Below are 25,549 nucleotides of genomic sequence, written 5' to 3' on the forward strand. Positions count from 1 at the left end.
TGCCTTGGAATACAGTACCTACTACATTCAAAAACTGTGACGTCTATGGCATCACAACGGGTGATTGTTTGGCCGAAGCCTTGAGTCACTGCCCGATGGAAGGCAGATTGACCTGGCTGTGACTCACCAATTCAATCGTTTAACCTTCTCGTATTCAGATCTGCGCTGTCATATAGGGTAAGCTGGGTCTCGTGGATCGTGTGTGAATGCTCGTCTAAAGAGAGGAGAGGAGATGAGGAGATGAGGAGATCTCTGTAAAACGCCTTCGGGGTTGACGCTGTGAGCCAAAGAAAAACAAAGAGTGCAATTTTTCCTAGCCGACCGGTCCAAATCCAAGATGCGGCACAGATAAGACGCCCTGCGCAATGAACGATTCCCACGACCAACTTTTCCCCGAACTGCGCTCGCTAATCAAACAGAACAAGGAGCCGGAGATGCCATTTGCCAATGCAGAGATGTGTGTGTGCAACGCAACCAACCATCCGCGGCGCCTCTTGTATCCCGTGTACGCAGAAGATTCATTCCGGTACAGAAAAGATCCCAAAAAACAAGAAGACCGAAGTACCACAGCATGATCGCTGAAATGCCGCTTGAGGGGTAGTAAATTAGAAGGGAGATGGTTTTTCAACCCATGGCATTGCGCCTGTGAGCGTCCTCGACCGCTTTCTGGAAATTGGTTTTGTAGATGAAGAGGCCCTCGATGCCGGAGACGATGGCGAGGCCGATGGCGGGACCCTGGTGATGCGTTAGTTGCAACTCCAAAGAGAAAGATCTTGAATCGGGAGAAGATTTGTAGAGGAGAATAAAGAGGGAGATGCTTACCGCCCACAACCCATACAAGCCCCAACCCAAGCCAAACCCGGTGCCAAACGAAATGGGCATGGCGACGACATAGTACGAAAAGAGGTTGACGTAGCCGCCAATCTCCTGGCGGCCCAGGCCGCGCAGGATGCCGCTGCAGGCGGCGGCGATGGCGTCGAACCACTGGAAGGCGGCGCAGACGGGCAGGATGGCGGCGACCACGGCGACCACGTCGGGGTCGTTGCTGAAGAGGTGCGGCACGTAGTTGCGCAGGCTGGATAGGAGCACCATGTTGAAGACGCCGATGATGGCGGCGACGGCGAGCGAGACTTTGGCGGCTGTTTTGGCGGCCGATGAGAGCGTGGCGCCGATTAGGTTGGCGATGCGCGTTGATGCTGCGATGGAGACGGGGAAGGGGAGGTAGTAGGTGAGGGCCGAGATGGAGGAGAGCACGCTCTGCGCGGCGAGGTGCGTCGTCGAGATCCACGAGGCGGAGAGCGTCAGGATCTCAAAGGCCAGGAATTCCGCCAGCACCATGACGAGCCCGGGCAGCGCGAGCCGGATCATCGGGCCCCAGTTGCGCAGAGCCGCGCGGCTGAAGCCGCCCCAGCATTGGCGACCATCGACAAAGTAGACGTAGCAGAAGAGGCCGAGCGGGAGGAGGCATTCGGTGATGGAGACGGCAATCGGGGCGCCAACGAAGCCCCATTCGAACTGCCAGACGAACAGCCAGTTGAGGAAGGCGTTGAAGGGCGCGCAGATTATAAGGACGTAGAGGGTTGCAGAGAAAAGACCTTGGGCTTGCACGTAGCGCTTTCCGCTCTCAAAGGCTGCGTAGCCCGGAGCACCGATGATCAAGACTTTCAAGTATAAGCCTGCAAGCCGGGCTGTCTCCTTTTCTGGCACAATGGCCTCCAGAATCTGCGTTCCAAACGCCCAGATGATGGCAATGGGAACGGTGATGGCCCAGAGAAAGTAGACCATGCGCTGCAGCTGAAGGCCTACCAACGTCTTTCTGCCAGAGCCGTAGGCCTGCGCGCAGAGCGTGTCCAGAGAAGTTGCGAGGCCTTGGTAGACTGCGTAGCCCGTAATGTTTGCCGTCATGCTCGCCAAACTCACGGCGCCGAGCTCAATCTTTCCAATGTGGCCGACGGTGAAGACGCTGGCAATGGTCAAGCTGTACTGCAGCAAAAAGGTGAGGACTAAGCTGCGCGAATACTTGGCCAGCACCTTGGCCTCGCGCTGCCAGGTCGTCTCAATCAGGCCCGCCGCCACGGCCTCTTCCCAGCGCTTGTTGATCTCTTCGGGAGAGTCATGGCCGCCGTAGGGCTGATTGGGGTCGCCGTGGCCAAGCAAGGCGGTGCGCTCGTCTGCGCCGGCGCTCGCGTGCTCCACGGCCGCCTCCTCGTCCAAGCTGCGGCGCAGTCGCGGAATCGAAAACTTATCTTTCAGGCCATGGTGAGCGTGGGGGCCGTCGATGCTCCCTGTGCGCGGATGCTTGGGCGGAATCAAGCTGTTGTCTCTGAGCAGACTGCGCTCGTCGTTCCACGCTTCCTTGCGCTCGCGCTCCGTCAGGTATCCATGCTCTTGCGCGCCGTGGACGACGGTGCCTCGAGGTCCGCTCGTCACGGCGCTCGGCCGGTGGTAGCCCTCGGCAAACGTGTACTCGGACGGCTTGAAGGACTTGGACGGCCCGTCGTCCTCCAGGTAATTGTCCACGGCGAATTCCTCGTCCTCGAGGTCCTGGGCAATGGCTGCCGCGGCAATTGGCGACGAGGCATTGAACGAGGAAAGCTGCGATCTGAATGACGTACTAAACAAGCCTGGGCCCGGCTCGGGAACGCGGCCAGGTACGTCTTTTGGGCCCATGTTGAATGCGCTTTTGTTTGTTTATGGGGGGGTGGCGAGGAAGCAGGTCACGGCGAGCCCAGGAGCAGGTCAGGCCATGGAGACGCGAAGAGAAATGGATGAAGGAGAGAAAAGCTGGGGCTCGCCATTGTATTATTTATTTGGTGGGCCGGCAGAGTGCATGTGGGTGGCGGACGACCTGAACAGTCATGGCTAGCAGGGCAGTAGGGCGCGCCGATAGGAAAAAGGTGCCGTTAGGGGACAGGGCCGGCAGCGACCGAGGATCTGATGACTGGCGCCGCAACGCCGGCGGCTCGAATCCTTATACAGCATGTCTACCCGATCCGATGGCGGCGAGAACGTAGAGCTGCGTACCAACTTATCTCCTGGATGGCGCAGTCGTACGGCTGGAAGAGGTGCGAGGTGCGTATAAACTTTTTGTTTGTGCGACTCGTCGCCCTCATTGGCTGCATGCAAATCTTCCCGGCGATCATTCTCGAATCGGATGCCCTGCCGCTGGCCCTCTATAAACCAACCTCGCGTGAATCTATCTATACAACTTCATGCCCGGTTCTGCTCCTTGCGAACCGACTCCTCAAAGTCCTGACATCAGCATGGCTCTCGCTCTCGACGCGATGAAGTGCTGCGTCGGCGTCATGCTGTGCTTCCACGCCCATTGACAGACGCCTATCAGAAAACACCGCAGGATGCCATGCAGCCTGACCGCTTTTTGACCAATCTCTATTCTCAACCACCAACGAGCTCTCTCATATCGCCCACCCGGACGCAGCCTTTGTTGATTTGCCCTTGGCGGCTGGCTTTGTGGCCGCTGGGATTGCGTATGCGGTCTCTGGCGTGTCGTCGTTGATTTGCAGCACCGTCATGGCCTGGTCCAGCTCGTCATCGTCCAACTCGATTGCCCCTTGCTGTCCCTCTTCCTCGACTTCTTCTTCGTCATCCTCTTCATCCTCTTCGTCCTGCTCAGCCTCTCCTTCTGCATCCCCGCCGTCACCATCTGCACCCACGTCTCTCATGTAGGCCTCCAGCTCTTTTGCCATTTTCCTGCTGAATCCCGACGCCTCTACATCCACATCAATTCTCCGCGCTCCGGCAGCCTCGCCGACAACCTTGACGGCATCCTTGAAAAATGGGCCAGGCTCATCCGGGACAAAGTGGAAGCGCCGCTCGAAAAAGCGCTTGATGCAATTGACGTCTCTGTCAAAGTAATACTCTGCGTTGGCATGGTCAATCGAAACCATTTGCGGAAAATCAATCAACACCGGTCGCAGGGTAATCTTGGGCTCTCCCGACTCGGTCGTGTCTGCCTTTTCTTCCACCAGAATGTTGAACTCGTTAAAGTCTCCGTGGATAAGTCCATATTTGAGCAGGCGCAGGATGATGGAGATCAACTTGTTGTAAAAGGCCGCCGGATCTGGAACTTTGGCAATGGTCCGCAACGGAAATGCGTCAATCAAGCTCATGACGATGGTGTGCCGGCTCTGCGCAATTGGTTCAGGGACGACGAAACCAGAGTCCCTGAGCGCCGTCATAAAAGCGTATTCCTTGAGAGCGGCCAGACGAGACATGTACATCCAGGAGCCCGAGGAGCGGTTGCGCAGGTAGTCTCGGTTCGCCTTGACGGTGCGAAAGGAAATGCGCCCGAGGCGGTGGATTTTGAGCACCCTCTGCACTCCGCTCGGCGAGGCCACGACGTAGATGTCAGATTCCTTGCCCACACCAATCTGGTTTCCGACGCTGAAAATGTTGTTTTGTTTGCGGTGCGTGTTCAAGGCGAGATAGTCCAGGCCGCCGTAGGTCAACCGGTAACCGTCGTACTTGGCATTTTTCACTTTGGCGATGAGGCCGACTTTGGCCAGGTTGGAGATGCACTTGTGGACACCGCTACCACCGCGCAGTCCAGAAATATTGGCGATCAAGGGAGTGGGGACGACTTCGTGGTTTTTGCTACCCATTTCCACCTGCGCACTCATCAGCCGTTAGTCGCGGGTTGTTGGCGTATGGGTTTGCAACATACAGCCGTGAGGACCCTCCAGTCCTCCGCCGTGAGGTAGCGCATAGCCTTGGTGTTGAGCTTCATGGTGGACTAGCGCGTGTTGTGTGGAGGAGAAGCGTTGCGGCTGGAATATTTCTTGGTGTTGCATCATCCCGGCGGATAAACTCTGGGAGATCTCCAGCTAGTGCGGCCGAGCTCAAGACGCGCCTCAGCGTCCAAACAGCTATCACACATCACCTTCACCCTCCCACAACCGCTATCCCGCCATCTCGTTCCGAGTCCTTGTTGAATTCTTGGACCCTTCGCAAGCCCTCTTCCACCCCACGCTCACCCACGCAACTTCCACGTCGCCGCCGTTTCGCTCACTAATCGGCCTCCACGATGGCGAAAGAGGACGAGAAGCCCACATCCGTTGACAAGGGCAAGGGCAAGGCCGTGGACGAGAAGCCCAAGGAGCCCAAGAAGGACAAGGATGGAAACATAATCAAGGAGGATGAGAAGCTTGATTTGCCGCCTGGTCAGTACCACGGACAATAGCTGCATGGTGGACGGATATGCTGACACAGAGCAGAGGAGCTGAGCGAGGAAGACCAACAGCTCAAGAATGAGCTCGACATGTTGGTGGAGCGGATACAGGTGCGCCTTTTCCAGAATCTCCGCGATATGGTGCTGACGTTTGCTAGGAATCCAACACCAGCCTGTACAAGCCCGCGCTCGAAGCTATCAAGAACTTCATCAAGACTTCCACATCGTCCATGACGGCAGTACCGAAGCCTCTCAAGTTCCTCCGCCCACACTACGAGTCGCTGGAAAAGACGTACGAGTCATGGCCGGAAGGAGACGACAAGGTATGAACACCGCGGGTCCCGCAACAACACATGTTGACAGCTGCAGGCATCGTTTGCCGATGTCATGTCGGTTCTCGGAATGACGTCTTCGGACGAGAGCCGCCGCGACACCCTCAAGTACCGCCTGCTTGCGCCATCCAACGACCTTGGATCATGGGGTCACGAATACATGCGCCACCTCGGCCTCGAGATTGGCCAGGAGTTCCAGGAGCGATTGAACGAGGACAAGCCGTCGGACGACCTGATTGAGCTCGCGCTGAACCTCGTTCCCTTTTTCCTCAAGCACAACGCCGAGGCCGACGCTGTCGACATTCTTAGCGAGCTTGAGATGATTGAATCGATTCAGCAGTACCTTGACGCGGATACCTTTTCTCGGGTTGCGCTGTACATTGTCAGGTATGTTGCGCAAGCTACAATCAGATGCATCTCTAATCAGAAACAGCATGGTTCCCCTGCTCCCATACCCCGACAACGACCGCTTCCTCCGGACCGCTTACAAGATTTATCGCCAATACAACCAATACACGCAAGCCGTCGTCATTGCCATTCGCTTGAACGACAAGGAGCTGATTCAGGATGCATTCAATGCCACCGAGGACAAGTCGATCAAGAAGCAAATGGCCTTTTTGATCGCCCGCCAACGGATCGTAATTGATTTGCCCGAGGAAGAAGAGGATGGAGAGCTGGCCGAGTGCCTCAACAACACAAGGCTGTCCGACTACTTCAAGGTTCTCGCAAAGGAGCTCAACATTCTGGATCCCAAGACGACGGACGATATTTACAAGACGCATCTCGAGAGCTCGCGGACAGCAGGCTTGACCAACACGGATTCCGCAAGACACAACCTCGCCAGCGCCTTTGTGAATGCGTTTGTCAACGCAGGATTCGGCAACGACAAGATGATGTTGGTTGAGGAGGACAAGCACAGCTGGGTTTGGAAGACCAAGGACGAGGGAATGCTGTCGACGGCGGCCTCGCTGGGTCTGTTGATGCTGTGGGATACCGAGGGTGGTTTGGATAAGATTGACCGCTACACGTATCTCGACGAGGACCAGATCAAGGCTGGTGCCATGCTTGCGGGCGGTATCGTCAACTCTGGCGTGAGAAGCGATGCCGACCCAGCCATGGCTCTGCTGGGAGATCAGGACAACCTGGAGGCTAAGAGCGTTCCCATCCGGGTAGCATCCATCATGGGTCTTGGTCTGGCTTACGCGGGATCCAACAAGGAAGAGCTTCTTGAGATTCTCCTGCCCATTGTTTCCGACACCTCTCTCGACATGCAACTCTCCGCCATGGCCGCCCTGTCTCTCGGAATGATTTTCGTCGGCTCGGCGCAAAGCGACGTCAGCGAGGCTATCATCCAGACTTTCCTCGACGAGGATCGAACAAAGCAGCTCAAGGACAAGTGGACGAGGTTCATGGCTCTTGGTCTTGCACTCCTCTTCTTTGGCCAGCAAGAGGAGGTCGACGTCATTCTTGAGACCCTCAAGGCCATTGACCACCCAATGTCCAAGCCCACCTCCGTCCTTGCCGAGGTTTGCGCGTGGGCCGGCACCGGCGCTGTGCTCAAGATTCAGCAACTGCTGCATATTTGCAACGAGCACATTGAGGATGAGAATGAGGAGAAGAAGGGTGACGAGCTTCTCCAGGCGTACGCCGTCATTGGCATCAGCTTGGTAGCCATGGGCGAGGAAGTCGGCCAGGACATGGTTCTCCGCAACTTTGGTCACTTGATGCACTACGGCGAGGCCAACATTCGTAAAGCGGTGCCTTTGGCCATGGGTCTCCTCAGCCCAAGCAACCCACAGATGAAGGTCTACGACACTTTGTCACGGTACAGCCACGACAATGACAACGATGTAGCCATCAACGCTATCTTCGCCATGGGTCTTCTCGGTGCCGGTACGAACAACGCGCGTCTCGCGCAATTGCTGCGCCAACTCGCTTCATACTACTCGCGAGACCCCAACGCGCTCTTCATGGTGCGCATCGCGCAGGGCTTGCTGCACATGGGTAAGGGTACCTTGGCCGTCAACCCCTTCCACACGGACCGCCAGGTGCTCTCCCGTGTTGCCGCAGCGGGTTTGCTGACGGTGTTGGTGTCGTTGATTGACGCCAAGCAATTCATCCTCGCCGAAAGCCATTACCTGCTTTACTTTATGGTATCGGCCATGCAGCCTCGCTTCCTGATTACTCTGGACGAGGAGCTCAAGCCGGTCATGGTGAATGTGCGGGTTGGTCAGGCGGTGGATGTGGTGGGCCAAGCTGGTCGGCCAAAGACCATCACTGGCTGGCAGACACAGAGCACGCCAGTCTTGTTGGCGTATGGTGAGCGTGCGGAGCTCGAGGATGAGCAATACATTAGCTTGAGCAGTACCCTGGAGGGTATCGTGATTCTGCGAAAGGCAAGTCCCCAATAAAACAACCAAGACATGCGCTAACTTTTGTGCAGAATCCGGAGTGGGAGGAATCCAAATGAAGGGTCAAAACGCTTCTGAGTTAGCGGTAGCTTATAGAGGACGAATAGCATTTCCCAAGGGAATGGTGATGGTGTACAAATAGAGCATTTGCACCTGACATGAGGTTTCGTAGTAATGGATGCTGTTCGGATGACATGGAGTCGGATTTGTCTGTCAGCCACAAGGGTGATGGTTGCAGGGGTTTGTCAGTTTTGGTCAGCAACAATGACGAAAGCGGGGCATCGGAGCGCGATCCGCGCGAGCTGGTGTATCGACTGCATATAAACGTCGACTCTGCCTTGTGCGTGGTGAAGCATCGAGTCCATGACGACAGCAATTTCACGCTCTCGTCTTATTGCCAGACACTTTGCGTTCCCATCCAGACTGCCCGTTGCAAAACCATTGACCAGGACAATGGCCGTGAGCCCCGCCTTGCCCGCCCTCCCTTCGCATCCAACTGACATCGACAGACCACCGACAACAAGAAGAGCATCCTCAATTGGGTAGATCCCAACGACAAGTCTGGCGAATTCAAACGGCAAACATCCGTCTTTCGCAACTGGATCTCGGCCGCCCCGGGAGCAGAGTTTCCGCCAGAAAAGGGACGCTACCACCTATACGTCAGCTATGCGTGTCCGTGGGCGCACCGGACCCTCATCGTTCGCAAGATCAAGGGCTTGGAGGACATTATCGGATACACGAGCGTGCATTGGCACATGGGCGAGAAAGGTACGTCCCCGCAAGGCCGTCTCATCCCCATCGCTAACACTACACCACCAGGCTGGCGCTTCGCAACGCCCGACGAAACAAAGGAAGGACTGCCCGGCGACAATGTGACCCCCGACCCTCACCACCCATCCTTCACGCACCTGCGCGACCTCTACTTCTCGCAAGACCCCGAGTACGCGGGGCGCTTCACGGTGCCGACGCTCTACGACACGGTGGCCAAGCGCATCGTGTCCAACGAGAGCAGCGAAATCATCCGCATGCTGTACACCGAGTTCGACGCGCTGCTCCCCGCGGACCGCCGCGCCCCATCCATCGACCTCTACCCCGAAGCGCTGCGCAAGGACATTGACGAGGCGAACACCTGGATGTACGACGAGATCAACAACGGCGTCTACAAGTCGGGCTTCGCGACGACGCAAGAAGCCTATACGAACAACGTCACCAAGCTCTTCGGCGCCCTCGACCGCGCCGAGGCGCACCTCGCGGCCGCGGGCGCGTCGCCAGACAAACCGTACTATCTCGGCGCGCAGCTGACAGAGGTCGACGTCCGCCTCTACACGACCATCATCCGCTTCGACCCCGTCTACGTGCAGCACTTCAAGTGCAACATCCGCGACATCCGCAGCGGCTATCCGCACCTGCACGCCTGGATGCGCCGCCTGTATTGGCTCAACGACGCCTTTGGCCCCGCGACTACCCAGTTTGACCACATCAAGCGCCATTATACTCAGAGCCATGCGCAGATTAATCCGAAGGGGATTACGCCCGTCGGCCCGCTGCCGCATGTTCTGCCGTTGGAGGAGGAGGTCCCGGTCGTGGAAAAGAAGTTGTGATGAGAGCGCGTCTGTAGTGTGAATGTATTTATACCCTGTTCTGTTTTGGCTTTGTGGTGTACGTTGAGGATGGAGCGTTGCTGATCTTGCAGCTCGTAAGGCGAAGCGAAGCCTGATTGCAGACCAGACGCGCTCGAAGCACCGGGTGAGGGCATTTCCTCCACCAGCGACACATGCCAAAGCATCTTGCCTCTTCCACCTCACCTCATCAAAATCGATTGCAAAAGCAAAAAAAAACCAAAACCAAAAGCGCGACAAAACGCTCCCACACGAGACCGCTCTGCCATCGTCTGGCCCCCAAATCAGCAAGCGGCGCAAAAGGAAAAAAAATGCAAAAGGAAACGTGCGTCGGCCGAGACTCGAACTCGGATCTCAAGCTAATCGACTGAAGAGTGGAAGGCTTGAATGATAACCCCTACACTACCGACGCTTGTTGATGAAAGTAAGACCACACATTTTGATTATATTTCGTAGACTTGACAAAAGTGAGGTTGATTGACGACTGCACCGTGGGTGAGGACGACGATGACTAAGCCGACGACGAGACCAGATCTCACTTTTGCAGCGACCTCACCTCTGCGTGTTTATGGATGGAAATTTTGCTGACAGGTTTTTGAGGGGTTAGGTGTTTGTGAGAAGCTTTGTTGGCGCCCTCAGTTGCAGGTGGGAATGCGTAGATGTTTTTTTAAGCTTGTCGACTTCAACTTCCGACGCCCGATTCATGTCCATTGAAGTCGTCAAAATCCAAAACAACGTCCAACGACTATGATTGCTCTCTGAATATTTGCATCAATTTCTTCCACTCAATTTTCTACCTTCCTCAAAGCTATGAGTTAGGCGTTAGAGCTTAGCATACCAAGGGCGCTGCACATGTACTCCCAACACTCTGATTGCACGCAGGACAGGCGCTTTGGAGGTCTGCCCACGGTCGGTCGAGCTTCAACAACCATTTTTTCTTGACATCTGGTTGGCTCTGGAAATTTGGGACTTCGTTGCTTGATTGCCAGCAGCCAGAATCTGTTGTTGCGACGCCCGGTGATCATCAACACCGCGACCTGACATGTTGGGTACGCTGGCTCTCGTCCCGCCCGCGATCAACAACGCCCACAGCCTCAACATCGTCGCGGAACCGGTCGTGCCCAACGACACATCAGCCTCCCTCTTCGCTGTGGACCACAGGACGACAGCGACCAGGACTCTCAACCGACCTTCGCCAACCAAGCGCCGCCCTTCTCCTGCAAACGAGGAGGCCCACCTACCTGTCGAGGTCGGGACCTAGGGACGACCGACCACTACCAAGAACGCGCGCACCCACAGCACAGCATAAAAAGCTCACCAACTCAGCAAAGTTGCCCACTTCAACGCGGTGCCCGCTTCAACGCGGTGCCCGCTTCAACAAACACCCGTGGCCAATGATGAGAATTCCGAAAACGCTGGGTTTTTCGCTCCTGACGACACGCAACCTGAGCGCCTCTGGAGTCGTAACTTGCTTTGCCTGTTTGCTTATGCACTGCACGCACGGGCAGTAGATGAGTGGTAGGAAGGCAATCTAGAGCGCCTGTGTTGCCGTGTCTGTGGAGATGTTCTGAGGTCTGGTTTGGTGTTTGCGGTGGATGGATGTGCGAGCACTTTGGGGGTGATGGTGGATGTTTGGCTTTTGTTGTTGCAAGTCGGTCGTCTTTGGGCATTCCTCGCGATCGTATCGTTCGAAATACAGAATACTCTCAAGCTTGCTGTTGCGTCTGCGTTTCTTTTCGGCAAATAGATTTCAGCAGGACTCGTCATTTCACGTGGATACCATCTCATCATTGAACAGAATCAGAAGAGTTGCGGCAGCGAATGACGTCAAATATGACGCAGAATTGGGAGCGAAGAAGTTCATTGATTCTGGTAACGATGATCGGATTTTGCAACTGCAGACAAACCAGAGAACGATCAACAGCAAGGAGAGAAGAAAACCGACAACGTTGTACCTGCGCGCCTGAACCAAACCAAAACAGAACAGAAATGAGAACAAGACCGAAACCAACCAAACCAACCGAAACCAATGTCGCCCAACACCGTGCCTGGTCGAGCCGTCGAACGCTTGATTGGAACGGCGAACCAAGGAAGAGGAGAGCTGGAACTGACGAACCGAGAGAGCGAAACGGTTGAGATGATGACGACGACGACGAGTGTTGGGGATGGCTTGGCGACCTGGAAGGATACAAAAAGGGGGTTGGGTCAGCTTAAATATCCCTCTCAGTCTCCAAAGAATGTTGTCGTCTTTGACCAAAGATAGTTTACTAGCGATAGTCTTGGATAGGGAACGTGAAGGGCCGGTGATGAGAAACAAAAGCTGAATTTGTCGCTTCCGGTGCCAACGGATTGGTCGTCTTTGGAACTCTCTGCTCGACGAGTGGGAGTAACGAGCGCCTTGCGTGGTCCGGCACAAATAATGCTCTGAGGTCCAGTGGGTTGGTGTCTCAAAGACAAGTGGGCGGATGAGAGAGAAAAAAAAAAAGGGGAGATGATGGGATGGATGGACAAGAGAGACGGATGGCGGACTCGGTACGTATATGTGATCCCCTTGGGCACATGCGCTCTTACTGCCCATGAATTGTTTACGCTTTCCTAGCATCAGGGCGACGACCGACCGACAGCACGACGACACGACGACCGCCATGTCGAGAAACTGCGAAAGGGCCTCCAGAAAGAACACTCACCGACCTGGGTGCGGACCGCAGCCGTACATGCGGAGAGAGAAGTTTCGATTTCGACATCAGGCATGTGCCACACGCAAATCAGACGAGATATCCACATGCGAAGAAACTACGCCGCGAAGTCCGGACAGCACGAGTAGCACAAATGTCAAGTGCCGAGGAGCTTTGAGAGGCAACGGCCACAGCCACCACTGAACCTGAGCAAGAGGAACAGAGAACGACGCATTGGACTGACTTGGGTAGGAAGCAACGTCGCGGACACCAGAAAGAACCAGCACCACAGACAGTAACAGCACGAGACCGTCACCGGACACTGCATTTGGCAGAGCAGGAACAGCCATAGCTCGGGCTGAACGACAGGGTAAGAAGACTGTGGTGGGTGCGAAGAGGGAGCACTCGGAAGCTACCAGCGCTTTGTTTGTAATTTCAGTCGCCCAGTCAATTGCGAAATGAAGCTGCTTCAATTCCATGTGCCACACTCACTTGATGTTGCCGTGCATCTATCTAAGATCTCGCCATCTAAAGCAGATGAACGGAAAGAAAGAGCAGGCAAATGCAAGACTGGTCGAAACAGACAACTTCAGCCAGTCTGACCACTTCAATGACCTGGCAGGTAGACAGCCCCAATCAGCAGAGGACTTCTTGCCTGTCTTCACCAGGCATCAGCTCAGCCCACTCGAGATACATGGAGAGGCAAGAGGAGAGGGGAGGCGGAGAAGCAGCCGCTCAGTTGAGAGACGGAAAGTGCGGATCAAGGCGACGATGGGCAGGAACTGGGAGGACGGCCGGGGCTAGAGCGGGGACGGCATTTTGCGCAGGTGTTCGTCTGGCAGGCTCCTCCCTCCTGTTCAAACCAGCTTCTGTAGGCGGGCAATGCTTTTGTAATTCCATGTTGATGGGGTTCCTGCACTGCCCCTGAAGCGGCTCCATAAGCTCAGAGCAACACCAACTTTGACATCGCGAGATCAGCAATGAGTCTCAACTGCTGCTCAAGGGTGGCAAATGGAGATCCTTGGGGAGCTGTGTACTATTTAGTTCAACAGCTCAATATAGCATGCCGCTTTTCAGTGGCAGCTTCTTTTTGTAAAGCATTCGTCCAGCATTGAGTATTCCACAGTTCGGTCTTGATGAAGCCGCGCAGCAACTTTACGCTTAGAATTTGTGAGACTGGGTAGTTTAACTGCTTTGACGACCTTTGTGCGAATTAGCTAGAGACGACGGGCTTCTTCAATCAACAATCCCCTGAGCAGTCTCCCTCATACTTCAACTTGGGGGCGCTCTTGACCTTTAGCAGTTCAACTGTGGTCCAGCTCGAATTGCTGCTCAGTGTCTACTGCCTCTCACATTTCTCAACACAGAGGGCAGAGTGACTGGCGAGGGAAACATTCAGCCAATCTTGAAGTAGAACTGGAAAGGTACATCTGGATGTAAGGTCTGGTCAACCTAGGGTGTGAGAGATGCGCACGGACCAATGACGTGTTTCGTTTTCCAAAAGCTTCAACTCCGACAGAATCCATCTCCAACACCTCTCCACAACCTCTCCACATTCAAAATGGCATGCAAACGACCTTCGATACTCTCCGCCCGCGTCCTTGTCCGCGTCTCCGTCCCCGGCCTCCGCACAGGACGAACCTTCGCAAGCAGCGCGCCTCGTTTCGCCGCCAGCAACGCAAACCGCATCTACACCTCGGTGCGCAATCCCGACGAGTTTGCAAACCTGCTCCTCCTCAGCGCAAGTACACGGCGGCCGCTGATCACGCTATGGTCCGCCTCGTGGTGCCCGTCGTGCCAGGCGGTCAAGCCGATACTCGAGGAGCTGGTGGGCAAGGAGGGCGTCGGCGAAGAGCAGGGCGGCGTTGGATACGCAGAGGTCGAGGTGGATGCAGCCACAATTGGCGACTTGCCGATCACATACAGGGTCAGTACATTACCGCGATTCCCGCTTGTGGTGCGCGCGGGAGTGGAAGAGTTTTTGGGCCGCATGCTGAGCGACTCGACAACAGATCAACTCAATGCCGACGCTACTGGCATTCGACCGGCAAGAAGCACAATTTGAGACGCGTGTTACGGCCGTGGACAAGATGAAGAATCGCGAGTTTTTGCGACAGTGGATCGTCGGCGAGGCAAAGCGACGCGGACAAGGCGGTGGAGGCGGTGCTGGCATTCTGGGGAAATGGTTTGGGTGATCCTGGTTGGCTCCTCTCCCGACGCAGGCCCTCTCTCCGCTGCCGCGCATGGATGGACGACTGCGCGAAAAATGGCGCACCCCGAATCTATTGCACGGAGGCGCCCGTTTCAACGACGTTACCGTGGATGTGATGCGAGCAACTGCGTGGACCTGCTCTACGGCGAATTTTTACAATTCGACTTGAGGACCCCGACTTGATGTCTGCCCTGCGCGGTGTGCTAGCTATAGGGCAGCGTTTGGCGTGGCACGCCGTCTTTCCCTGCGCTGATCATGTAGAAGACGGATCAATCAAAGGTCTCCTCGCCCTAGAGTGCCAGCAAGTCACCGCTCTTCGACCAGCCATCCATCACAAAACCCCAGGTCTGCAGTGTTTGGCTTTGGTCACCGTGCGTCGCAGCACGTGTAAAGCCCTGAAGACAACCAAGATGCTGGAATTCGATGTCAAGGAACTGGTCTCGTTAAACGAAACGGGAAGGTCGACGCGATTGACGTCAATTCATGAAGCGGCTCTTTTTTGTTTTTGGTTACGAAATGCTCTCTGAAGTGGCTTTGCTGGTTGAAATGAAGCAAAACTGACTCGCCGTCTGCATGGCATGTGGTGGTGACGGCGCACAATTCCCCGCATCGCTGCGCCCAATTCCGGACACTGTGCAACTGCCGTGCTACATGGCGACAAAAAAGGCATTTCCAGGCTGTGCAAACTGGCGGCGTTCTCGAGCAGCAAGAGATGGTTGAAGCAATATTTTTCATCTCGTCAAGGACAAAAAGAAGGCCGAAAGTGTCCGCAAACGACGGTGAAAGAAAACGTTTGAGGTGCGGGAATTTGGCTGCGGCATTTGTCTACCAATCCGCGGCTGACGATAACCACAAGACAAGTGCGCAGTCAACTTGGCAGAGTCCACCATGGCCATGCCTGACGATGCTGGCTGCGTCTGCGCCTCGTCCGGCGCTCCGCAGGTGGACGAACCCTACGGTTCTCTGGGGTCACGATGGTGACCAACTGGGATAAGCACTACGCGCATACTTTGCTTATAGAGGCATTTGTCGCTCCGCACCCTATCCGACACCCCAACCTGACCTGGCGCGTGGCTCGTCGTCTGCTGCACCGTGTCTAAAAATCCCGCGCAGCCTGCCCAAGACGGTCGTCGAGTGTGCCAGACCACCACCTCTGCGCGCTTTATCCCACCACTCTGTGCGCTGCGTACCAAGTAATGGATAACGCCTCTCGCGATCTTGAGCTCATCATCGAGTCAACTGCCTTGTCCAAATACTCACAGTTGAAGAATCGCGCCGCGGCCAAGGCCGAGGACGACTCTGGTTGCTTCGAAAAAGACATTGACCTCATCTACGACGAAGAAGAGGCTCTTGACGTCCAGTCGCGCGACTTCAAACAAAAACAGGTATGCCCTTTGAACTCCTGTTTGCCACCCACGCGCTAATTGTCTTATAGGTCTTTCGGGGATGGACTTTGCTATGGTTGGTTAGGCAGTGGAGTGGTTCGCAGCGTCACTAACACTTGCTAGGCTGGCCTACCAGTCCATCGGCGTCATCTATGGCGATATTGGAACGAGTCCCCTCTACGTATATTCATCCACCTTTTCTTCGGAGCCATCTCATGACGACCTCCTCGGCGCCCTGTCTCTCATAATTTGGTCCATAACCCTGATCGTCACGATCAAGTACGTCCTCATTGTCTTGTATGCCAATGACGAAGGTGAAGGCGGCACCTTTGCCATTTACAGCTTGCTGTCGCGCTACGTGAGTACAACATCCTCCCGTTCGGCCGACCCCAACTCACGGCAGACAGTGCAACATTGCAAAGCAAGACCCCAAAAAGAAGAACGCGTACAAGCTCGAGCGATATGCGTCGAACCAGCTGCGTCCAAGCACGCGCAGCTTGCGCGACTTTCTTGAAAAGAGCCGCGTCTCGCACGCAGTGCTCAAGTCACTGGCCGTCTTTGGTGTCAGTCTTGTCCTGGCAGACAGCATCTTGACGCCAGCGCAATCCGTCCTCGGTGCGGTTCAGGGTATGTCGATGATGCTCATTTGCGGAGAGCGAAATCTCTAATAAGAGTAGGCCTCGAGGTCGTGACGCCAGGCATCTCCCAAGACACCATCATCGGTGTCTCGTGTGCCATTCTCGTCCTCCTATTCCTACTCCAGCCGCTCGGCATCTCGAAGCTGGCGAGCTGCTTTGCTCCTATTGTCATCGTGTGGCTGCTACTTAACTTTTGTTATGGCATCTATGTAAGTCATGCTGTCGTAACCAATGAATCTGAGCTGATAATGTCAGAACCTGGCCACGTATGACTGGACTGTCCTCAAAGCCTTTTCGCCTTACTTTGCTGGCCAGTTCTTGGTCCGTAATAAGACCGATGGATGGATCTCTCTGGGCGGTATTCTCTTGTGCTTTACCGGTGTTGAGGCCCTCTTCGCCGATATGGGTGCCTTCTCCAAAGAGTGAGCAAAATGCTGCGATCTTTTCTTGTACAACATTAACAACCTCAGGGCCATCCAAATCTCTTGGCTGGGCGTCGCGTACCCTTGCCTGCTTCTTGCCTACATTGGTCAAGCAGCCAACATCTCCGTCAATGAGGGCCACTACTCCAACCCCTTTTTCAACACGGTGCCACCGGGGATGCTTTACCCTTCGCTCATCATCTCGATCCTGGCCGCCATTGTTGCTTCGCAGGCGCTCATCACTAGCACCTTCCAGCTGCTGTCCCAGGTCATGAACATGAGCTATTTCCCTCAAATCAAAATGATTTACACGAGCGAAAAGTTTCATGGGCAGGTTTATATTCCTGTAGCCAACTGGCTCATGATGATTGGAACTGTCATCGTCACGGCAGTCTTCAACAATGTGAGTTGGCCCCTGAAAGCTCCCTGGTCTTGCTGACTTTTGTAGACCACGAAACTTGGACATGCCTATGGCTTTTGCGTCATTCTTGTCGCCTTCATCACCACCAACCTGGTCGCTCTCACAGCTTTGATGGTTTGGAGGTTCCGTTGGTTCATTGTTCTCCCCGTCTGGTTCATCTTTGTCACGTTGGACGGTCTCTTCCTCACGTCCGCTGCGACCAAATTCATCGACGGCGCGTGGTTTACCTTTGTCCTGGCTGTGCTGCTTTGCAGCATCTTCATTCTCTGGCGCTATGGCAAAGAGAACCAATGGGCCGCAGAAACGCAAAAACGCCTCGACCTCCGTGAGCTCATCGAGAAAGATGCCGAGACGGGCAAGCCCCGCCTGACATCTCGCTGGGGCGGCGGCGAGATCAACAACATCAAGGGTCTTGGAATTTTCTTCGACAAAGCGGGCGACAAGGTCCCAGCCGTGTACGAAGAATTTATCAAGAAATTCGAAGCGCAGCAAGACGTTCATGTCTTCTTGCATCTGCGCGCCCTCCACATGCCGCACATCCCTGACGAGGAACGCTACTCGGCCTCTGGCACAGCGCTGACGAATTGCTACCGCTTGACCATCCGTCATGGATACAATGACCATCCCATCAACGCGGACCTAGGCTCGACCGTCTACACGCAGCTCCGCCACGCCCTCGTCCGCGCCGCGCGCCCGGTGAGCACGCATAGCGCCGCCGTCTCCCGCGAGTCCAACCCAAAATCATCTGACAACACCGGCAACACTGTACAAACGCGCGCCAACCTCTCGCCCACTCGTCAACCCGCCGCCAGTCTGGAACCCGCTACCATAGAGCCTCCCTTCGACCCGTCTGTTCCGCGCGCAACAAGCCCAGCGCCTCCCTCCATCCTCCTCGAGCCCGCGCGCTCCACCACGCCCACGCCGCCATCCGAACGCAACAACAGCAGCGACTCGCACTCGCACGGGCGTCACCGGCGCAACAGCTCCGTCCGCTTCGCCGGGCCCGGCGACAGCCCGTACACGGCTCTCCCCGAATCGGCGCTCAAGCGACGCCTGGCGGCGCTGGACGCGGCGTACGCGACGCAAGTCGTCTACGTCGTCGGCAAGGAGGAGCTGCGGCTGTTGGAGCCGGCGCGGAAGGGCTGGGGTGGTTGGGTCGGGTGGAAGGGCTTGGGTGGCGCGTGGAAGAGGGGCGTGTTGGGCGTGTTTTTGTGGTTGAGGGCGAATACGCGCGCGAAGGTGGCCAAGATGATGGTGCCGGTTGATAAGCTGGTCGAGGTTGGTTTTGTTAGGGAGCTGTGAGCAGCGTTGGAGAGCCCCTGAGTGTGGGATCGGAGGTGTGGAAAAGTGGTTGAAAGGCCAAGCAGATTGAAGATTGTTGACGAAGGGGCGCTTTGAGTGGAAGCGGCAAGAATGAAGAAGCGCTTCGATGGAAAGAGGCGAGACAAAATTGTAGACAAAAGAGGCCGCGTCGCAACTTTTGCGTCGAATGACAGCCAACGAACCAACCAATCACTCAAAAAGTATCTACTGCAAGCTAAAACGGCTCTTATACATGACAAGAGTCCCGTTCAAAAGAATCTAGCCCCTGAGTGTACACCAGCGACTCCTGATTTTTGCTCAATCTGTTATCTGGCATCAAGGTCAGTCTCGAAAAACCCCTCCCGCAAGCAATCGGTGCTGTTTCGTCCTTTCTGCTGGGCAATGCCTGCTGTAGACGCCTTTGCCCTCTTCGGCCATCGATGTCACGAGCGGGGTGCGTGCTCTTCTTTCGCAGTTGGAGGGGCGACGTCAGACCTGAGACTGCCAGCGGGACTCTTGCGGGAATAGATGGACGTAGGGCACTAGTTCAGGGGATCAGATGGCAACATTGGAAGAGTGGAGTCAGGAACAGTAGAGAATGTAGGCGCAACAGGTGGTTTGGGAATTGAACCAGAAGCGATCTTGTTTCTCCGTCGTAAGTGTTTTGCTGTGACTCACTTTTGCCTTCTTCGGTGTCTTTCTTCGCTTACCTCCTTTTCTTTCACTTATCGCTCCGTGCTTATCTCTTTGCCACTTTTGCACAACGATAGCAGGCACCAGCGAAGCAAAACGGAAGGCGAACACGCGCGAGTGATTTGGTTATATGACTCGCTTTGCTCATTGTCGGGGTCTGTATATACGGCATCAAATCACCAGTACTTGAGAAGAACAAGAGTCCAGAAAAAGACTACAAGAAAAGGCAAAGTATCGACAACAGACAATGGAAACAAAATCACCGAATTCGGTAGCAACAGATAAAATCGGCTCCACGCACACTTCTCACGTCCCCTCTCTTAGCCCCCCTCGGCCGATTCCTCCGACTCAGACGATGAGGCAGGGGGTAGCGGAGGTGGAGTAAGGGCACGAAGTCTTGCTGATCTTTGTCGTCTGGGGCGAGTGGCATTGGTTGGGTTGTTGGCAGAAGACGCTGGTTGATTGGAGCCATCAATGGTGATTGGGTTGTTGGCTGTACCTGGCTGATTGGCTCCTGTAGCATTCGTGGCTGCCGGGGCCGCTGAAGCTGCTGGAGCTGCTATAGTATTTGTTGCTGCTGGGGCATTGTTGTTCCGTCTCGGAGATGGGGTAGGGGCACGAAGTCTTGCTCGTTTGGAGCGAGTGATAGGACCATTGGTTGGGTTGTTGGCAGTCCCTGGCTGACTGGCTCCAGTAGCATTAGTGGCCGCTAGGGCAGCTGGGGCAGCTGGAGCTGCTTGGGCATTTGCAGGTGCAGGGCCAGTATTGCTGGCAGCAGACCCTGTTTGATTGGAGCCGCCGATGGTGATTGGGTTGTTGGCAGTCCCTGGCTGATTGGCACCTGTGGTATTCGTGGCCGCTGGGGCAGCTGGAGCTGCTGTAGTATTTGCAGGTGCAGGAGCATCTGGAACTGCTGCGGCATTCGCAGCTCCTGGGCCATCTGGACCAAGGAATGGCGGCGGGTTGGCTCGTCCAGGAAAATTGGCACCCTGCGTGTTGGGACGCACACGACGAGCCCGGGCACCAACATTGAACGGGATCGGCCGTCTGTTCTGGTCTTTACAGTGGTACGGGACCCTGCAATTCAAGCAGTCGTCGTAAAGATCGTCGGGAACCGGGTTGCCCGCCTCTCTGGCCTTTTCTCTTGCCCAAACCGTGGCATGGTGCTCATCCAAATGCTCGATGGACGGCAAGAACATGGTGCGTTTGAACTGGCGGTCCCGAGGCACCACGCTCCCGGGCTGGACCCACTGGATCGAGTGCAGCAGCTGGCTGATGGTGCGGCAGTCGATGGCGCCGTGGACGGCATGGACGATAGCTTCCATGACGTCGTGCATTCTGCTCCGGTCTGGCTCGTGTTCTGGGATTATACTGTGGTTTAGAGGCAGGTCGAGGGCGATTGACCACGCGTTGAGAACGGTGAAGAGGCCACACGGCCAATTGTCGCTTTGCCTCGTGGACACCCGTTTCGTTCTTGTACCTGGTGGAACATTGTTCTGGTTGTCATTCGTCCACCAACGCATGGATTGAATAGACCTCCTCGTGTTATCATGTGTCACTCGGATGTTACCATGAACGTTCAAGCTGTCGTACGCGTCCAATTTGAAGGTTCGATCTCCATCATTGCTCACAACAGCCAGAGAAATGTGGTTACTGCGGAAGACTGGCAGAAGAAGGTCTCGACGCTGACGCGCAACGTCGAATAGGCGGTTCCTCGCATCGTAGATCGGGGGTCTTTGGCCGAAAGCCATGTTAGATTGTGCAACCCTGATGGCAGCGTTGTCAAACACACTCTGGCTGTATAGACCAAACTGCGTGCCCCGACCGTTGAGGCTGATGGCTTCTGTGACGGCAGCAATCGCCAGGATGACGTGATAGTCGTGGAGCATTGCGCCCCAAGGAAGCTCATAGCGAGTTGTCTGGCGATTGCGATGGGTGCTAGCTATTTGCATTGCCGGCTGTAATTCTGAATTGAATGCCTGGAAGCTTTCGTAGTAAAGGTCGCCCCTTTTCGCCTCGTGGGTGATGTCTGGAACACAATGACTGGCAACAGGACAGACTGCGCAATTCGAACAGTGGCCGACAAGAGTACATCTAGAGCACGTCTGACTAGCACCAAAAATACCCGTGCCAGATCCTCCGGGACAGTGATTGGTGACTTCGCATCCAGAGCAGTTTCTTGCAACAGTTTGCCAGTGTGCATCGAAGACAATGTGAGTTCCGAAGTCCATGGTAGTCCCGAAAGGTCCTATCCAATTGGCGTCCCAGGGATCGTTTGTAAGATTGATTTTGGTGACCAGAGCGCGTATCAGCTTTGCCGATCCCGTTCCATTGCTGACATCCATGAGGACATGGTCTGCGTATTGCATGTCCGTTTTGGTGCATCTGAAGTCGTTGAGTGTGAGTTGAAGGCCCAAAGCGAGCGTGAACGCGATGCCAGCAACCAAGTACTGACGAATTCTCTCACTGTTCTTTCTGACGTGCTTAAAGGTGTAGCTGCAGTTGAAAGTGCCGCTTTCGACAAAGGAGATCCAGTGTCCTTCCAGGAATGACCTGACTTGACCTTTGAGTTTGTCTTCTTTTCCTTGAGTGAGAGGGACACTTCCAAAAATGTAGTGGTCTATGTTTATCGTGTTTGTAGTGGCATCGATGCGGCCATGGACAAGGGTAAGTTGTGGTTCTTCGTTGTCAGACAGTGCATCGTCTTTATAGAATTTGTTAGCCCATGGAAGCAAGATGTCTTTTTTGGTCCTGAGGATTCGATTATCTGGATCAAGTCCCGTAAATCTGTCAGGCCGGAGGTTCTCGTTCTCCCATTTGTCGAGATGATAGAGGGCAAACTCTTGATTCGTCCTGTGACTACTAGTGATTGCTTCGGAAGAACTGAGTACAGCTTCAACGATGAGCTTTCTATGCTCATTTTCTGTAATAGGAAAATAAAAACGATGCGGACATTGTGTTCTCAAGTATGCACCGGCATTGGCCATGGTTTGTGAGACTTTTGGCGTTGATGAGCCTGCAGGATGGGTTTGTGGCTTCGAACAAAAGGAATGAAAAGGGAGTGAAACGGAATCGGATACTTACCTGTTCACGGCTCTCATAATATATGCAGGACATATTCAAGACCTTTGTACCTGCCGCACACTCTTTGAAAATCCCAATGCGGCGAGTCGAGACGGGTGGTTAAAGTACAGCTTTGTTTCCGAGCACGCTGAAGCCAATGCTGTCGAATTTCCAGCGAGGACTCTTTGTCGACCCCAATCCGGCGAGGCGACTGGATCCAATCTTTGTTTCCGCACATGTCGAGGCGAAGAGCACGCGTGGATTGGGCTGAAGACTGCTTGATGCATCTGTTGTTGTTCTCGTGATTATGCTGAGCAGTCAATGTTTGGGATCTAGACTGGCTGAGAGCTCCTGAATCCATGCCCCTTTTACAGGAAAAGGCGCCTTTACTGGGTGCTCTCCCCAGTCAGGGCTTACAAGACATCTGTGACGCGCAATGCATCAAGAGAAGAACAGCGACCAAAAGTTCAGACGAAGTTGAAAATCATTGCCAAAACAATAAACGCTGCGAGAATCTGACTGTATTAGGAAAGAAAGGGGTATTACAATCCAAGACTTCAAGTCGAAGTCCTTCTCCTCTTGCTCCGCCGCACCATAGGCTCGCCTCTCCTACGTCGCCTCTTACTGCTCGGATCCATTCGTTGCAGTGTCTGGGTGCCTGCATCGGGAGCAGGACAATGCAGCGGATTTTTGCACTTGACACATGTCCGGCCCGCGTCATAGGCTTTATCAGCGAAAATAAACAAAGCACTGGGCCATTCTGTGGCAACCCACTGGTGTTGGACGTGGTCATTGAGGATGTCCATTACCGAGAAGTCGCACGTCTCCTTGAAGATGCGGTCAGGGGCCAGCTGACCGTTTGGCTGCACCCAGTCGATGAAGTGCAGGAACTGGCAGATGGTCTCGCAGTCGACCTTGCCGTAGGAGGCGTGTGTAATGATCTCGGCGGCTCGGTGGAGGAGACGCAGCTTGGGATTTGGGTTTGGGGTGAAGCCGAGCGCTAATGCCCACCCGTTCAGGACGGTGTGGATTCCACAGACTGGACCGCCGGTTTGTTGAGCAGGTTGTCTTGGGTCATCATCGTCGCCTATCCAAGTCCAATTTCCTCCGGGTAAATGGCCATTGTTCCACCACCCGGTGTGTTCGATAAACTGCGAAATCAAACCCTCAGTGTCATCTCTGGCTCTGAAATTCCTCAGAAAGAATGGTGCCGAGTCCCAAATATCGACGGAGAAATTGTTCTCCAAAGCATCGTGCCTTATATGGGCCAGGACGATGTGTCCGTTCCCTGGATTGAATCCACCTCTCGGCAGACTGGCCTCACTGCCCGCCGCTACAGCTTTCAATTCGTCTGCACTAATAACGACGGGAAAAATGAGCTCATTCATTGGACGAACGATGTGGAAAAGATACGGGTGATTCTGGACCTGAGAATCATTTATATCCAGCTCCAAGCGGGCGTTGGAAACCTGCTGTTGGCTGTACAGGCTGAATTGCTTGCCTCTCCCGTTGAGACTGATCGCCTCCGTGACCGCGGCGATAGCTCTGATCACCTCGTCATCGGCAAGATGCGCTTCACATGAAATCGAGAACCACTGGCGTAGTTGACTACTATCCTGGAATTTGTTGGGCGGCCAAACAGTTCCAAGAGCTGGCCTGAAAGCGTGGATACTCCAATTATACTGCTCTCCTGTCGTAGCGTTCGGCAGATCATCCGGGATGCAGTGTTCAAGGACCGTACACTTATCGCAGCAGTGACCCGGAACAGGACAGTTGCCGCATTTCTGGCCTTGCGCATGCGGACCCTGACAGTGGTTGGCAACGTCGCAATTGGAACAGTTGGGTTGCTGCTGTTGCTGCTGCTGTTGCTGTTGCTGTTGCTGTTGCTGTTGCTGCGGCTGCTGAGTTGTTGGATTTGGAGATTGTATCGCATGGCTCCAGACCGATTCGAAATCTGTCGCCACGTCCACAGTGTTGTCGAACAAGTCTAGGCCGAACTGGTCGTCCCATGCATCGGTCACGAGGTCGAGCTTCTTCAGCATGGCAAGCGCAATTTTCGGCGTTCCCTGCCCTTGCGAATTGCGTTGGATTACGGCGTGGGCGTAATCTCTGGCTTCGTCATTCCAGTTTGGTGGGGGATTGGTCTTTGGCACAAGACCCAGGGCGAGCGCGGTGGCCATGTAGACGACCATGAAGCGTTGGTCCCCCCTCTCCGTCTTACTTTTTTCCCAAGTGTGCTCTATTTCAGGGACCTGGTTGGAGTCGAACCAGTGTCCATTGTCCAAGAAGCCCACGACTTCATCCTGGGTGATCTCTCTTTGCTTGGGAACAGGAATCCTTGCCAGAAGATTGTAATACGTGATTTTCACGCGCGGTCCCGAGGATTTTGAAGCACTCTTGTCGTTCTTTTGATCGTCCGTAAATCGAGCGTGGACAAGTACATACTCTTTATGAGTCGACTCGGGAGCAGTGCCTTTTTTGGATTTCGTATTCTTAGCCTTGCCTCCAGCATCCGTGTCTTTGGCCTTAGTGTCCTTGTCTTTGACTTCTCTTGTCCATGGAATCAACACGTCCTTCCTCCTCCGAATAATCTCCTCAGGGGCTGTTCCGTGTTTCTCGTAATTGTTGATATGGTAAAGAGCAAATTGCGTGTTGTTGCGGGAGCATCGGCTGACAGCTTCAGTGACGCTAAGAATGGCAATGGCGAGATCACGGTGGGCCACCGAGTCCGTGACATGAGGCGGGCCATTTGGCAGCCAAGGTTGCCTCAGATATTGTTCTTCAGCGGGCAGGGGGGCTGGATTCGCCATCCTTGGCGATTTTGGAAGACAGCGTTGTGTCTCGAATACTTTTGATGTTGTGAATCCAAGAGACCGTCTCAAAGATTGAAGATGGGAAAGAAATCAAGAACAAGTTCAGAGCGTGTCTCGTTTAAGGTAGATTTCAAACATTGCTGCTTCTTTGTCCCTCTTCGCTCATACCGTCTCACGGACATCTTTGTTGACCCAATCCGGCGAGTTGGCGATTGTCCTGAAAGACCTCTTTTGTCAACTGATGCAATTCGAGGCCAAGTGAATGGGCGGCTGGTTCGGCGAGAGGTGGTTCATTCCTCACAAGCTCCCCCTCCCCATGTGGCACCCGTCTTGGCAAATCCACGGTGAGAAGCGAGAGTATCAGCCATTCATTTT

General features: G+C 54.7%; 7 protein-coding genes and 1 non-coding gene across 8 annotated transcripts; 4 read left to right on the forward strand and 4 right to left on the reverse strand.

The window, feature by feature from the left end:
- Positions 1–624: 624 nt before the first annotated feature.
- On the reverse strand, positions 625–2,670 carry BKA78DRAFT_353204 (mate-domain-containing protein; the record flags this gene model as incomplete). The annotated part of the gene is made up of 2 exons (XM_066891510.1): positions 625–735; positions 823–2,670. The coding sequence occupies 2 exons, from the start codon at positions 2,668–2,670 to the stop codon at positions 625–627; spliced, it is 1,959 nt and encodes a 652-aa protein (XP_066744828.1).
- Positions 2,671–3,416: 746 nt separating this feature from the next.
- On the reverse strand, positions 3,417–4,747 carry BKA78DRAFT_331711 (serine/threonine-protein kinase rio2; the record flags this gene model as incomplete). Its single annotated transcript, XM_066889905.1, has 3 exons — positions 3,417–3,497; positions 3,528–4,628; positions 4,685–4,747. The coding sequence occupies 3 exons, from the start codon at positions 4,745–4,747 to the stop codon at positions 3,417–3,419; spliced, it is 1,245 nt and encodes a 414-aa protein (XP_066744829.1).
- Positions 4,748–5,044: 297 nt separating this feature from the next.
- On the forward strand, positions 5,045–7,990 carry BKA78DRAFT_331712 (26S proteasome non-ATPase-like protein regulatory subunit 2; the record flags this gene model as incomplete). Its single annotated transcript, XM_066889906.1, has 6 exons — positions 5,045–5,180; positions 5,235–5,299; positions 5,347–5,511; positions 5,558–5,907; positions 5,954–7,916; positions 7,964–7,990. 6 exons carry the CDS (start codon positions 5,045–5,047, stop codon positions 7,988–7,990), a joined length of 2,706 nt encoding a protein of 901 aa, XP_066744830.1.
- Positions 7,991–8,384: 394 nt separating this feature from the next.
- On the forward strand, positions 8,385–9,532 carry BKA78DRAFT_353207 (glutathione S-transferase; the record flags this gene model as incomplete). The annotated part of the gene is made up of 3 exons (XM_066891511.1): positions 8,385–8,390; positions 8,441–8,699; positions 8,751–9,532. The coding sequence occupies 3 exons, from the start codon at positions 8,385–8,387 to the stop codon at positions 9,530–9,532; spliced, it is 1,047 nt and encodes a 348-aa protein (XP_066744831.1).
- Positions 9,533–9,876: 344 nt separating this feature from the next.
- On the reverse strand, positions 9,877–9,962 carry BKA78DRAFT_t102. The gene has a single exon. It is a non-coding gene; the product is annotated as a tRNA-Gly (tRNA).
- Positions 9,963–13,611: 3,649 nt separating this feature from the next.
- Positions 13,612–14,520, forward strand: BKA78DRAFT_142646 (uncharacterized protein). The gene is made up of 2 exons (XM_066882800.1): positions 13,612–14,152; positions 14,238–14,520. Exons 1-2 carry the CDS (start codon positions 13,706–13,708, stop codon positions 14,418–14,420), a joined length of 630 nt encoding a protein of 209 aa, XP_066744832.1. The 5' UTR covers positions 13,612–13,705; the 3' UTR covers positions 14,421–14,520.
- A 1,113-nt stretch (positions 14,521–15,633) lies between these two features.
- Positions 15,634–18,605, forward strand: BKA78DRAFT_331714 (putative potassium transporter; the record flags this gene model as incomplete). Its single annotated transcript, XM_066889907.1, has 8 exons — positions 15,634–15,822; positions 15,917–15,918; positions 15,946–16,180; positions 16,230–16,449; positions 16,500–16,669; positions 16,716–16,882; positions 16,931–17,285; positions 17,331–18,605. 8 exons carry the CDS (start codon positions 15,634–15,636, stop codon positions 18,603–18,605), a joined length of 2,613 nt encoding a protein of 870 aa, XP_066744833.1.
- Positions 18,606–19,618: 1,013 nt separating this feature from the next.
- BKA78DRAFT_353210 (uncharacterized protein) lies at positions 19,619–25,171 on the reverse strand (the record flags this gene model as incomplete). The annotated part of the gene is made up of 2 exons (XM_066891512.1): positions 19,619–22,002; positions 22,987–25,171. 2 exons carry the CDS (start codon positions 25,169–25,171, stop codon positions 19,619–19,621), a joined length of 4,569 nt encoding a protein of 1,522 aa, XP_066744834.1.
- Positions 25,172–25,549: the final 378 nt, after the last annotated feature.

Source organism: Phyllosticta capitalensis (assembly GCF_038381095.1).
Source record: "Phyllosticta capitalensis strain CBS 128856 chromosome Unknown BKA78scaffold_5, whole genome shotgun sequence".
NCBI classification, from domain to species: domain Eukaryota; kingdom Fungi; phylum Ascomycota; class Dothideomycetes; order Botryosphaeriales; family Phyllostictaceae; genus Phyllosticta; species Phyllosticta capitalensis.

Bases quoted from the DNA above. Each gene is read 5' to 3' on its own strand.
- BKA78DRAFT_142646 (XM_066882800.1), top strand. From the start codon at position 13,706: ATGACGTGTTTCGTTTTCCAAAAGCTTCAACTCCGACAGAATCCATCT. The intron at 14,153-14,237 runs GTCAGTACATTA...ACTCGACAACAG, and splicing joins ACTTGCCGATCACATACAGG to ATCAACTCAATGCCGACGCT.